The sequence below is a fragment of the Hyposmocoma kahamanoa genome, unplaced genomic scaffold (assembly GCF_003589595.1).
Source record: "Hyposmocoma kahamanoa isolate Upper Pololo Valley unplaced genomic scaffold, ASM358959v1 87, whole genome shotgun sequence".
NCBI classification, from domain to species: Eukaryota; Metazoa; Arthropoda; class Insecta; order Lepidoptera; family Cosmopterigidae; genus Hyposmocoma; species Hyposmocoma kahamanoa.
The window spans coordinates 20137863-20151835 of NW_020654422.1; the positions used below are offsets into that span (position 1 = coordinate 20137863).

The following is a 13973-nucleotide window of genomic DNA, read 5'->3' on the forward strand; positions in this document are numbered from 1 at the left end:
ACGTAAACAAATCTCAACGATAGATACCCAAAATAAGTAGGTATCCTATCATAGTAAACACAAATCACATACCTGAGAGGTGACCTCTCACCTATTACAAGACATCTAGAAGGCTGCACCTACAAGGAAATCTGCCAGAAACATAGACCAGGAACTGAAGACCCATATCAGCTCCAGACTTGAATTAAAGTCTTATTAACACTGTCTCACACACGCGCTCGCGGACACTGACTCTAACTATCAAACGTAATTATTATATAAATTAATATGCGACGCTTCCTGAGTACTGTATTATTGCACAACTATATTATTAACGTCCTAACAAAATATTATATACACGGCTGAAGGCCTAAATCTATTCTAGATTCGGATTACAGTCTTACCCCTATCGCACGCGCTTTACGAACATTAATGTCCTAACAAAGTATTTTATACACGGCTGAAGACCTAAATCACTTCTAGATTCGAATTAGAGTCTTAACACTGTATAACTCGCACACTAAAGCAATGGTCTACCTATTGTTACAAATGAAAGCACTATATAGAGTAACTCGCGGCGTTTCCTAAATACTAGATTATTTATAAACAAATTCAGTACGAATGCCCTAACAGAGTATTAGACACGCACTCCCGATCTCTCGCTAAATCACCCGAAAATAACAATTCCTTAAATTTCACACGCGACGTCTCCTAAATGTCTAACGACTTAAACCCTAAATTAAACTACAATTATTATACTAGATTTTATCTATTAGCGCGAACGACACTAAAACTTAGATTTTCACACAAGCTTCTCTTTGTTACTAAAATTAAATGAAATATCAACCGCGATTTGAGACCCAGCCTTCCAATTTTTCAGGTGCTGTCGATCACGTCTTGGGCCCCACTCACTCATGATTTCAGTACCCTTAGCATCACACCTTCCTTCCCCGCTTCGTCTCCTCACCGAATGTTCTGGAATGTTCCAAAGACCCTTGAAAACACCCCGGTCACACGGTCCCAAATCAATAAATCCTGCATGAAGTGTTTTTGTAAAATTCTAGGAGAATTTCTAGGGTTGGCAAAACTCCGTAACGTTTCATTGAGTACCCTAGACTCAGCAGTGGAACGCTTTCATAGAATAATAATTAATATAGACAATTAACCCAATACGTATATATAAAATATCTAAATCGATCATTATTAATAAAAAGAGAAATAATAAAATAGGTAGTATTTGTTCTGGTGGAATAAATTTTCATCAGAAACAAGCAGAATCTTTCGCATGTGTTGTTCTTTTACTAAATATTAATAAATAATAAAAGGCATTGTATAAAAACTAAATAGAATCATGTTTGTTTTTTTTTTTTTTTTCTTTTATGCTTTGCGAATCTAAATTATACACCTTTGAGTAAAGCTAACTTCACTCTATCATATTGTTTATCTGTAATATATACATAAACACACTTTCGCATAAATAATGATAGTATGCATTTAATTCACTAGTATTATTATATATTTTATTAAATAATTTAATTTCATTAGTCACCAAAATTTAGCAACCCTAACAAAAATACATTCAGCAAAACCGATAATTCATACGTTAATTGTTAAGTGTTTCCTGCAGCTCAAAAGTGTGAACTGAGATGAATACAAAGAAGTCATTTGCCATAGAAATTCTTCGAATGTAATTATTTACATTTAGATGTTATTTAAAAATTTACCTACTTCCTTCACTAATAATTCATTACTGTTATATTTTTATACATCGAGTTTCCGCTAATTCATTTTTTAAATATTTTGTGGAAGGTGTGTTCTGTTACAAGCTAGTACAGAAAAAAGAATAAGAAAGAAGAATAAGTTTACAGGGTGTAGAGGAAAGGCAGTGTCCGCTTTAAATAGTAAATTGAAAGCTGCGGAAACTAAAATTCCTTTATTAATTCAAATGTTAATGATGGAATCGGATATTATTGATTATACCGGGTGGAAATTTGTAATGCGACCTGGAGGGAAAATACTCCAAATACTGGAGATAGAAATTTTTACTCAAAGGAAACATTCCTTTATTTTTTAAAAGAAATGAAACTGCATTCATAGATTTTCGAAAATTTCTAGCAACACGCGGGAATCGAACCCGCTTTAATCTGAAAAAAATGCACCCTGCACTTTTATTGCATCGATCGATAGGGTTAAATAAGAATAAAATCTCTCTCACAAAATTGGTTAATTAAATGAAAAAAAAAACCATGAAATCTTAACGTATTTTAATAAAACGAAAAAAATGGTAATCTAACTTATTAGTTACCCGAAATGAGCTCCACTTTCTTGGAAACATAAATTAAATCTTTTAACGAATTCATTTTGAGTAACTTTTAATAACGTGTTGTGATGAATTGTATTACAAATCGTATTCTGAACCTCAGCCTTCAACTCGTTTACACTCGCATAGGATTAAAGGTAAATTTGATTTTTAACATATCCCTACAAAAAAAAATGTAAAGGGGTGAGATCTGGTGATCTCGCAGGCCATCTGATTGTGCCGTTTGTACCAATCCAGGTATTAAAATGGTTACTAATGTAGGCAGTAGTGACTCTGCTGTTATGGGCTGGAGCTCCCTTTTGCTGCAGAATTATTCGATTTCGCTCTTCCTCGGATAAATCATTTAACTCATTTCTTAAGAGATCCAGTATTTCAAGATAATGAATAAATGACGTCAACGATAATTAACAAGTAATCTGATGGACGTTTGAGTAAAAGTTCTTTAACTTGACCCATTGAATTTATAAGTCTAGATTTCATGGTTTGTAAGAGAGATTTCATCCTCATAATTGACCCTATCGATTGATTTAATAAAAGTGCAAGGTGCATTTTTTTAAAGATTTTAGCGGGTTCGATCCCCGCGTGTGTCTAGAAATTTTAGAAAATCTTTGAAAGCAGCATTATTTCTATAAAAATAAAAGAATGTTTCCTTTAAGTAAAAATTTCTATCTCCAGTATTTAACGTACTTTCCTTCCAAGTGGCATTACAAATTTCCACCCTGTATATATGAAAAGACTCAAGAGAAAGTATTACTTTTAAAAATAAAAATGAAAAACAAATAGATTACAATTCATACAAAATTTTTATTACTCAGTGCAAAATTGAGACATTCCTTGACGATAACTTATGGCCCGCGGGTTTTTCCTTCTGGTCCATTGTGAATATGAAGGAACGGTTGGATAGCAAATCCAGCCAGAAGCGAGATTACGTTCCTTAAAATCATTGACTTACAATTATATGGACGACGGGTCCGCGCTAAAAAGTGTCCGAACTCATAGGGCGTTAAAATCGTATACAGAGCGTCATTCGCGCTCTAGTCTTCGTTTGTTCGACTGACAGCGAAGCAAGCAAAATTAGACAGTACTGCGATGACATTACAATTTAAATTCAACGTTTTAGCTTTTTCATATTCCTTTACATGTCACTACGTTTAAATAGGTTGACTTGGGACATTTTTTTTCGTGGTTTTTGTATTAGACCCGTCGTCCATTTATTTGTAAGTCAATGCTTAAAATTATATAAATGGCTAATCCAATATTATTAAGCAACACTGTAAGTTTTAATTGCAAGTCACTTAAGAGGTCAACGGAAGGAGTAGGTAAGAACGTTATGTAAGAACGCAGATATAGTGGCACTACAGGAAACATGGCTTCTACCATATGACCTGCCTATATTGAACACTGTGGATGAAGGTTTTGGGTCCACTGGCTCTTCAGCTGTGGATACCTCGGATGGTCTCCTTGTCGGGAGACCCTTTGGCGGCGCTACGATTTTGTGGCGGAAAAGTGCATTGTATCATGTGTCTGTGATAGAATGTGATAATGTGCGTGTGTCCGCAGTGAAGCTTGTAGTTAGCGGTCATTCTATTTTAGTTTTTAGCGTATACATGCCTGTAAATAAAATAGAAAATCTGACAATTTATACTGAATGCCTGGGGACTATCCAGGCGGTTATTGACGAGGTATGTAGTACCGAGGTTATATATATCTTGGGTGATTTTAATGCCCATCCACAGCACTTCATATCGTCAAATTGATTTAACTCTACTGTTCATTCGTAAGGCAGATTCCCCCGAGAAGATTGTTATTAAATATTACTCTTAATATTAGGGGTTAAAGTATGAAATTGCCGTTTTATTGCAATAGGTTCTTTGAATTTTCATAGAATCTTCATGGTTTGAGGTTTTCGAATGAAACTTTTTTCAAATGGTTTCTGTGATTTTTTTTTTTTTAAATTTGAAACATTTGAATATCGACTTTCAATTGTTTTTGTTATTCAATTTAGACAAGAAAGATGGATACTGCGAAAATTCGAGTGATTTTTGAATACGAGTTCCGACGCGGAACTAACGCGGCAGAAACAGCCCGCAATATCAATGCTGTGTTTGGAGAGAGGTCTACAAATGAACGCACCGTGCGATTTTGGTTTAAACGCTTTCGTGATGGAAATTTCGACTTAAAGAACGAGCCACGAGGAAGACCGCCCACACAGGTGAATAACGATGAATTAAGAGAGATAGATCCTAGTCAAACTACCCAGGAATTAGCGGCATGGTTTAACGTTACCTTACCCACAATATTGACTCACTTGCGTCAAATCAATAAAATAAAAAAATACGAAAAATGGGTGCCTCATGATTTGACTGATCTGCAGAAAGAAACGCGTGTTGAAACTTGTGTTGCCTTGTTGAACCGGTACAGAAATGAAGGAATATTGGATCGAATTGTAACATGTGATGAAAAGTGGATTCTTTATGATAACCGGAAAAGAAAAATGCAATGGCTGACCCCAGGTCAAATGCCACAACAGTGTCCTAAAGCAAAACTTACCAATAAAAAGGTAATGGTAACTGTTTGGTGGTCTCAGCATGGTGTTATTCACTATAGTTTTCTCCGATCTGGTCAAGCAATAACGGCAGATGTCTATTGTGCCGAACTCCGAACCATGTTGACAAAACTAGCAGTAAAACAGCCCCGACTCATGAATCGATCTTCACCATTATTGCTCCACGACAACGCGAGACCTCACACAGCACGAGAAACCATTTTGACCCTTCAGGAACTGCAGTTAGAAACCATTCGTCATCCTCCGTTTTCACCAGACCTTGCTCCAACGGACTACCATTTTTTTCGTGATTTGGACAATTATCTACGTGACAAGAAGTTTTCTTCCCAGGAGGCAGTACAAAATGCTTTCACACAGTTTGTGCAGTCTAGATCATCGGAGTTCTATCGCAAAGGCATTAATAACCTTCCCATTAGATGGCAGCAATGTATAGATAATAATGGCAACTATTTTGATTAAATAAATTTGTTAAAAATTTAAAAAATAAACAATTTAGATTTTCAGTACAAATCGGCAATTTCACACTTTAACCCCTATTATTATATCAAACTCAACCAAAGAGATGCAATCGCCTACAAATCCCAAATGTAGCGATGCAATCGCGCGTTTGTATCGCTGTGTTCTTGTTCGTTCCGTCACTTAGTATCATATAAAAAAAACTAAGTTTATCAATTTTTATAAAACGTAACTGACAGTGTTACTTTCGCATTTATAATTATTAGGTACATAGTTTTTAGACAATTATTAGGGTTATTACATTGACTTACAAATAAATGGACGACGGGTCTAATACAAAAACCACGAAAGAAATGTCCCAAGTCAACCTATTTAAACGTAGTGACATGTAAAGGTATATGAAAAAGCTAAAACGTTGAATTTAAATTGTAATGTCATCGCAGTACTGTCTAATTCTGCTTGCTTCGCTGTCAGTCGAACAAACGAAGACTAAAGCGTCAATGACGCTCTGTATACGATTTTAACGCCCTATAAGTTCGGACACTTTTTAGCGCGGACCCGACGTCCTTATACTCGTAATTGTAAGTCAATGGGTTATTAGCTATAATTTTCTGCATGACTTTGCGAGACATGCCCAATTAAGTTCAAACAACTGCGTGAATTGGTAAGTAAATGGTTAATTTATGAAAGATAAAAAAACATTGTTTAATAAACTTAACAATTTTGTAACCTCGTTCTTCTTTGCAATCACTAATTTAAATAAATGGAAGCACATGTTAAACCATTATGCTATAAAAACTAGTACTACCTACTTTTAAGAAGTTGTATATTTATAATATATAATGTAGGTATTTTATAACTACAGTAATGAATACCTATTTCAAATGTGAACTAACATATAAGTTGTATTTCTACAATGAAAAGTTGTTGATAAAATTATTTAAAAGGATTTAATATTGTCTTTTGTGGAACCAAGTGACGCACGCCTGTCCATAACAGTTGCAGTGCCACTCGGAGCTTTAAATCCCAAGGATCTGAGGGTACACTTCCACTGCACCTATCACCCTGAGACCTAAGTTGACAAGTCCCATGTGCCTGTAATTGCACCAGTACTCTTAACTTTCAAAACCGGAATGCTTACATTACTTTACATTACATTGCTTGGCGGCAGAAATAAATAAGTGTAGCAGTACTTCCCTGGATGAATTTTCACAATTTTAATAAAACAAAATGTAGAAAAAAAATATAGAGCCATCAGCTAACAAATTAATAATAAATAATAAATAACGCACACACTCAACATGGCCCCGCACTAGGGAAACCCTGTGTCGCGGGTGCCATGGACACACACATAGACAACCACAAATTACACCCAAACTCATGAGAGAAATAATTGTAGGCCATACAACTATTTCTACCGGCCCGGGAATCGAACCTGGGACCTCTGCGTGGCAGTACGGCATGGTAACCGTTCGGCCACGGAGGCAGTTGTTACGAAAGTCAAAAACTAAAAATTAATTCGTGTGAAAACTGTAACCACAAAACCGCTTCATATTTTTTAAAAATCCATTAAGATGGTTCCGTTTTTTTTACGCGCCAACATACAATGGTTGTTCTTTTAAAGTTTGATCAATATTTTCTACATGTTTTTCGATATCTTTGACATAAAAAACTGCTAAAGTTTTTTATCGCAGCGCTATTTTATACATTTGCAACTTGTTTCCTCCAAAAGTATAGTTTTTTTTGTGAGAATCACGAGTTGGCGGGAGGACAATAATTAATCTCGTGATATCTTGTTGTTTCTATGTTCAATCGACTGGTTTTTTATTGTAAAATAGGTGTATAAGCCATGGTTGCGATGACACCACTCCCAAAAATTCCATTAAATATTGTCAGTACAAAAGGTGCCATAAGAAAAAAAATTACCTTTTTACATAAAAAAAACTGAATAGTTTGATTAATTCTTACATCTTTTTGCCAAGTTTTATTGAAATCGGTTAACGAGAAGTGGGTGAAATTCAATAAACCAAATTCATCCCCTGTGGCATATTTTCTTCAAATTTTTTTTTATAAATCATGTAACGGGACGAGCAAGTCGTGCGCCTGGTGGTAAGCGACACGCCTGTCCATAACACTTGCAGTACCGCTCAGAGCTTTAAATCGCAAAGATCTGTGGGGCATTGCCACTGAACCCGTCACCTTTAGACAAGTTGACACATCCCATATACCTGTAATTGAATGAGATCACTACCGAGGCGCCCTCTTCCCAACAAAAAAGTATCATCGGAATCGATTCACATAGGTATTTAACGCCCGAGTTATCGCGTAACATACTCCCAAAAAATAACACAAACCAATTGAGAACCTCCTCCTTTTATGAAGTGGGTTAAAAAACATCGTTCGCAATTCGCATCAGGCATTTAACAGCTTATTGAACTTTACATACGTCCCACTGCTAGGCACTTGTCTCTTACTTATTGTACGTAGTGTAGATAGAAAATGCTTACCAGATCGTCGGCAATGATTACCACTATATTAGGTTTCTTAGCACTCACGAATATAAAACTCACGAAAAACAAACATATCACAGTCACACGCATCTGCAAAAATAATAATTTAAGTCACATATGATACCTATTTATTTATTGAATTGCATCATGATGATCATCAAAGAAATACTCGTATATCTCGCACAAACATGGACCCTGTTACATTGTTGCAATCTATAAATAAATGTACATTGACAGTCTATTACAAATAAGTTACAACTCAATTTTAATAACTCAAGACAATCAATTAACTATATTATTTTAAATTCGTTACGAGAATTATAAACTAAAATAGATTATTTTGAAGGCTTAACATGTACGTATGCATAGATTCAAATAGTTCCCTTTTTGTTTTATTTTTTTTAACTTATACTGCTGACTTTGCATGCTGTGATGTTCCTTAAAAGCTTAAATGTTCTTTGTTAAATATCCTTAAAGCCTTAAATAAATAAAATAAGAAAGTTATGAGTAGAGAAAAGAATAGGCAGAATATATAGTATCTTAAGTTATCGCTTTATAATTGTTACACAAAATTAATATGATTTTTTTTTCGGATCTAATTCGCGTATTGTAATTGTTTTATTTTTTCATACAAACGTTTCGGGCTCTCTCCAAGTCCTATAGTCCTATGGTCACAGCTATAGGAGAGAACAAAAATTAACGATATAAGTTAAGGGTCGTACAACCTCAAATGACTTCGGTTAATACCGCATAACAATGTCAGCGTTGAATACAGTGATTAGTATAAAGTGTGAAACGACAAAAAAAACACAAACTTATTAAAAAATAAATTCTGGAATAAAACCAGCGTCCCTGCCGCTCGACCCAAGCAAAATGAACCGTATTAGTACGGGAAAAAATTTTATTCGAGATGAGTTAGTATAATATACAGAGTGTGAAGGCAAAAATATTTTATTGCGCATCAGCCATGACCATAAGACCTAAAACAACCGAGCTCAAAAGTTTGCTCACCCGTTTCAGTTATCGGAAAGGGTGAAATTCAATAAACCCGATTCATCCCCTAATTTGGCACCCTTAGAGAAGGAATATTTTCTTCAAATTCGAATGGGAGCACTACTGAGATACCCCCTTTCCAACACATTATAAATCATCGAAATGGGCTCACAAAATGTAGAAGTACTCACGCAACTTATACAAAAACAATACGTCGTTTAATAATTATTTGAAAAAACAAATATACCTACGCAGAGCTTACAACTTTTCTTCTAAACAGTACTGCACCGTACAAACATATAATTGATAGTTACACTTCAAAAATATAGAACAAAACACAATACAATAATTTAATTATGGCCTGTTTTTAAAATGATTATGAATGAAAATGGCCCGACGATCGAAAGAAATTACAAAATAAATTTATTACCCCACTAGTAGTTCCACTATTATCGAATTCCAAATACTTTAAACACGTTGAATACAAGTTTGTTCCTTTATAAATAAAATCTAGTTTGTCGTTAAACAAAATAAAGCAAAATATATACAAACTATTACAAATAATATATAAACGAATTTACCTTGACGACAGCGACACTTATTCCATTTAGGCACAGGACGGGATCAAATGGCATTAGGCCGCCGAATGAGCATCGCTACCGGCTGACGCGGTACTATCAGTGTCAACAGAAGGTTATCGAACGCTCGTGGGAACTCAATGAATTACGTGTGAGTGAACTATTCCTATTGGACATAAGACTTGCGTTCGCGTTCTGTGTACGACGCTGTTTAAATAATAAAAATGTGTTGTGCATTTGTGCTGTTGCGAATGTTTCTTTCCTGCAGGTTTGATAAGAAAATTGCTCTTATAAATAATTGATAAAAGTAATTTTTATAAGGAGCGTCAGAACAAAAACCGATAAAACCATTATGACAATTATTTCAGAAATTGAATAAGATATATAAGTCTATGGTTTACTAAATTAAAGTCGAACAAAGTATGCCAATTTGTTGGCATTAGTAACACTGTCTCGTAACCTAAACATCGCATTCGAGTGTACAGTATCTGTCGAGACTACCGTGATATTCAATGATTTTTTTTGTGAAATTACTCTACGTAATTACTAATACAAAGATCAAACACTAAGAATAATTCCTTGGATTCGAACCAGCGCCTTCAGCATACTGTGCCTGACGCTCTCCCAACTGAGCAACGGAAAAAATCAGACCTTACGAATTTTTCTATGTGCTTGTTGCAGATCTTTGACGTTTTTACGTCTTTTTGCCGTAGCGCCATCTGTGAGAAATCTAAGAAAGTTTCTTACAGAATAAATTTTTCTTTCTAAATCTTTGTATTAATAATTATAAAAAAATTGTTTTGTTTAGAATTTACAACGTGTTTTTGTTTTTTAGTTTCTTGGTATTTTGGCGAATTTATTGCGTGTATATTAATGAATTTGTTGTATGTATACTTTAATAAGTAAATTTTGACAGTTTAAATTTTGGAATTATGTGTACGACTGTAGGTATGTCTTCACCGTCATATTTGGTCGCAGCTTGTTTAGGCATACTATGACACGGTTATTACTTATTGTTTGCATTGTAGCTCATCGATACCTTAAAGTGTTTATATACATATACATTTAAATTGTTATTTACTTATAGAAAGAATTTTAGAACATCATCAAAGTACAAATTACCGTGGACCTGATTAACCACAACCATGTAGGGATCAGTATACAATCATTATTGTAACTTTTTCATTGTTCAATTCAATTCAAAACCGACCCCAAAAGTAAGCTTAACGGCTTTTTTCGATTGCCATGGGATCCCCTCATCAAATTCTGACTTCTTAGTGACAATGGCTGTTTATATTCTGGTGACCTATAATACAGGTCCAAACTAGTTTAGGCACCAGTCTTCCACCTCACAATTTTCACTGTATGATGTTCTTTACGATAAATACCCTGTAATTTGTATTGTTAAGGTGGAAAGAACAATAAATAATAATAATAATTATTATTATATTGAGAAACAGATACCAAAAGAAAAACTTCAATCTAGGCTGCTAACGTTGTAACAAAAACCTTATACTAAAAACTCGCCTTTTATTTCCGGAAAATAAATTATTAATTTATGGTAGCCGAAACGAATCCAGAACTGTATCGTCGGCATCAGGGACCACCTCGAGAGTATACCTTTTCAAACGAAAAAATAATTTTCAAAATCGGTCAAGAATTGACGGCAAAATCGGTAAGTACCGTGTCATGCCTATAAAATTTGAGGTTTTCCTCGATGTCCCCCTCGTCAGAATGTGACTTGGTGACAAAGGATGTTTTAAAAATGGAAAAATAGAAAAGAATCATAAGTATACACTGTTTTTAAAAATAACAACTGAAAAAAGATCAACAATTCACATATTCGGTGAGCAATACTTTAATAATTGTTGCAAGCATAGTCGATTGTGCTGTATAAAGGTTTATTAATGTTCTTGCGTTGTCTTATTAGCAAGGCACTGCCACTTTTTACACGTCAAATACATTTATAACGTTTGTTTTTAGTTCGTCACGGCAAACAGTTTCATTGAACTGCCTCCGTGGCCGAACGGTTACCATGCCGGACTGCCACGCAGAGGTCCCAGGTTCGATTCCCGGGCCGGGAGAAATATTTGTATGACCTACATTTATTTCTCTCGTGAGTTTGGGTGTAATTTGTGGTTGTCTATGTGTGTGTCCATGGCACCCGCGACACAGGGTTTCCCTAGTGCGGGGCTATGTTGAGTGTGTGCGTTATTATTATTATTATTATTATTAAAGTAAACGGCGTCTAATTTCGGTGATTTCGTCCCACAATATCAAATCAAAATAACTGCCTTACGGTTACCTTGCTGGACTGCCACGCAGAGGTCCCGAGTTCAATTCTCGGGCCGGGAGAAATATTTGTATGGTCTACATTTATTTATCTTGTGAATTTGGATGTAATTTGTGGTTGTCTGTGTGTGTCCATGACACTCACGATACAGAGTTACCCCAGTGCGAGGCTACGAGTGTGTGCGTTATTAAAAATTATTAAATTAAATCTTTGAATATAGATATTAAAACTGGTGGACAGAGCATTAAAAATACCAGTGTCTCAAAGCAAAATTTAAGTTTTTGACCAGTGTGTGTGTTGGCAGTGATGACTTATGACACTGGGACGCTTGTCGCTCACTACCTCATAAGGCTAAAGGTCACCCAAAGGTCCATAGAAAGGGCTAAGCTCGGAATTTCACTGCGAGATCGAATCGAGAAATGATACCCGCAAAAGAACCATCCCCATATATTTCCACATTAGTTTTGATTATAGCGATCCTCCCTACCAACCCTTAGGGTACACGAGAAGGGCACTAAATCCTGTGCGTGCACAGGAACCTTCTGAGTTCAGATTCTGACCCCAGATCAGTTGTCACTGACTTCATCCGGTTCTCGAGATGCTAGTGCCTCGGGTGAGCTGCCCCGGGTACACGGACAGTATCATCCCTATTTTCCAGATAAGTGCCGGAGCTGTAGACACGCTCATTTCCCGTAGCGCATTGAACAACTAACGGTTGCCACCGCAAAAGAACTAGAGAAACCGATATAGTATATTACATAACTGAATATTTTTGTTATTTGAAGGGCAGGACACAATGCTCGCAGAACAAATGGCCGACAGGGCCAAAGAGTACCGGAAGTTGCAGTGTGAGCGTGAGGTGAGGGTTGATGTTGAGGATATTTTTTTTATAATATAAAGTGACGGGACTAACAAGTCGTGCGCCTGATGGTAAGCTACACGCCTGTCCATAACAGTTGCAATGCCACTCAGCTCTTTAAATCGCGAAGATCTGTGGCGGCCACTGCGCCCATCACCCTGAGACATAAGTTGACAAGTCCCATGTGCCTGTAATTACATGTACACCAGCACCCCTACCCTTCAAAACCGGAACACAATAATGCTGACTTTACTATTTGGCGACTGAAATAAATAAGGTGACAGTACTTACCTGGACGAACCCTTTCATAAGAAGTTCTACTGCTACGATAACTTTAGGGAAGGCCCCGTGTCCAGCAATGGAAGTCTTTCGGCTGAAATGACGATAATGGTGGGCAGATATATCTCTGATGTATCTAAAACGTGGAATTTAAATTGTAATGTCATCGCAGTACTGTCTAATTGTGCTTGCTTCGCTGTCAGTCGAACAAACGAAGACTAAAGCGTCAATGACGCTCTGTATACGATTTTAACGCCCTATAAGTTCGGACACTTTTTAGCGCGGACCCGACTTCCATATAATTGTAAGTCAATGGTAAAAATATTATTATAAATCGTAAGTGAACTTACTCAGCAGCCAAATTCCGGCGTTCACACGGATCTTCTGTTAAATTAAATAAGCAAAGGCGCTTCTTTTGAAACGCATGGAATATCTGGCAAATTACTGCATTTCACCGTATTTGATTCCCTAAGAGAATAATTTAAAGAAGAGGAATTAGTACACTTCCCTGTGGGACCCTTTTCTTTTCTCACAAGCGGAATAAGATCCTTCAATGTATAGCTAGATGTGCTGCCGTCTGTACATAAGTAAGATATAAAAAAACCGGTTACAGGGGGTTGTAGATCCCGTTTCGCTTTCCAGATATGTTAATAAAACAATTTCGATAAAAATGACGATAACGTTAGTTACGATGACGCGGGCATCATTGTTCACTTGTCACTTGTCTGAGAACTAAGCGTATTATTCTAAAATCCCAGAAACACAAAGTCATATCCATATTAAAGAAAACGTTTGAGGTCATTGACCGAAATAGCTCTTCCAATTCCGATCACTAATTAATTAGCCAATGTATTCTTCTAAAGCAATTTCATAAAACATTGTGCTCTTACCTGAGATTATCAATCGTTGTCATTGAAGCATTGACTTACAATTATATGGACGTCGGGTCCGCGCTAAAAAGTGTCCGCACTTGTAAGGCGCTAAAATCGTATACAGAGCGCCAAACTCCGCTTTAGTTTTCATTTGTTCTACTGACAGCGCGATATTGCGATGACATTACAATTTAAATTTCGAATAGGTTGACTTGGAACATTTTTTTCGTGGTTTTTGTATTAGACCCGTCGTCCATTTATTTGTAAG

The 13973-nt window shown here is 36.0% G+C and overlaps 1 protein-coding gene across 1 annotated transcript in view; it reads right to left on the reverse strand.

Moving 5' to 3' along the window:
• The window catches only part of LOC113235268 (arylsulfatase B-like), a 33922-nt gene extending 24423 nt beyond the window's left edge, over window positions 1-9499 (reverse strand). The window contains exons 1-2 of the mRNA XM_026470917.1: window positions 9406-9499; window positions 7829-7921 (exon numbers count right to left, since the gene is read on the reverse strand). Coding sequence (XP_026326702.1) covers window positions 7829-7921; window positions 9406-9459 — 147 coding nt within the window. The 5' untranslated portion in view covers window positions 9460-9499. The remainder of the gene's footprint in view (window positions 1-7828; window positions 7922-9405) is intronic.
• Between the last annotated feature and the right edge of the window lie 4474 nt (window positions 9500-13973).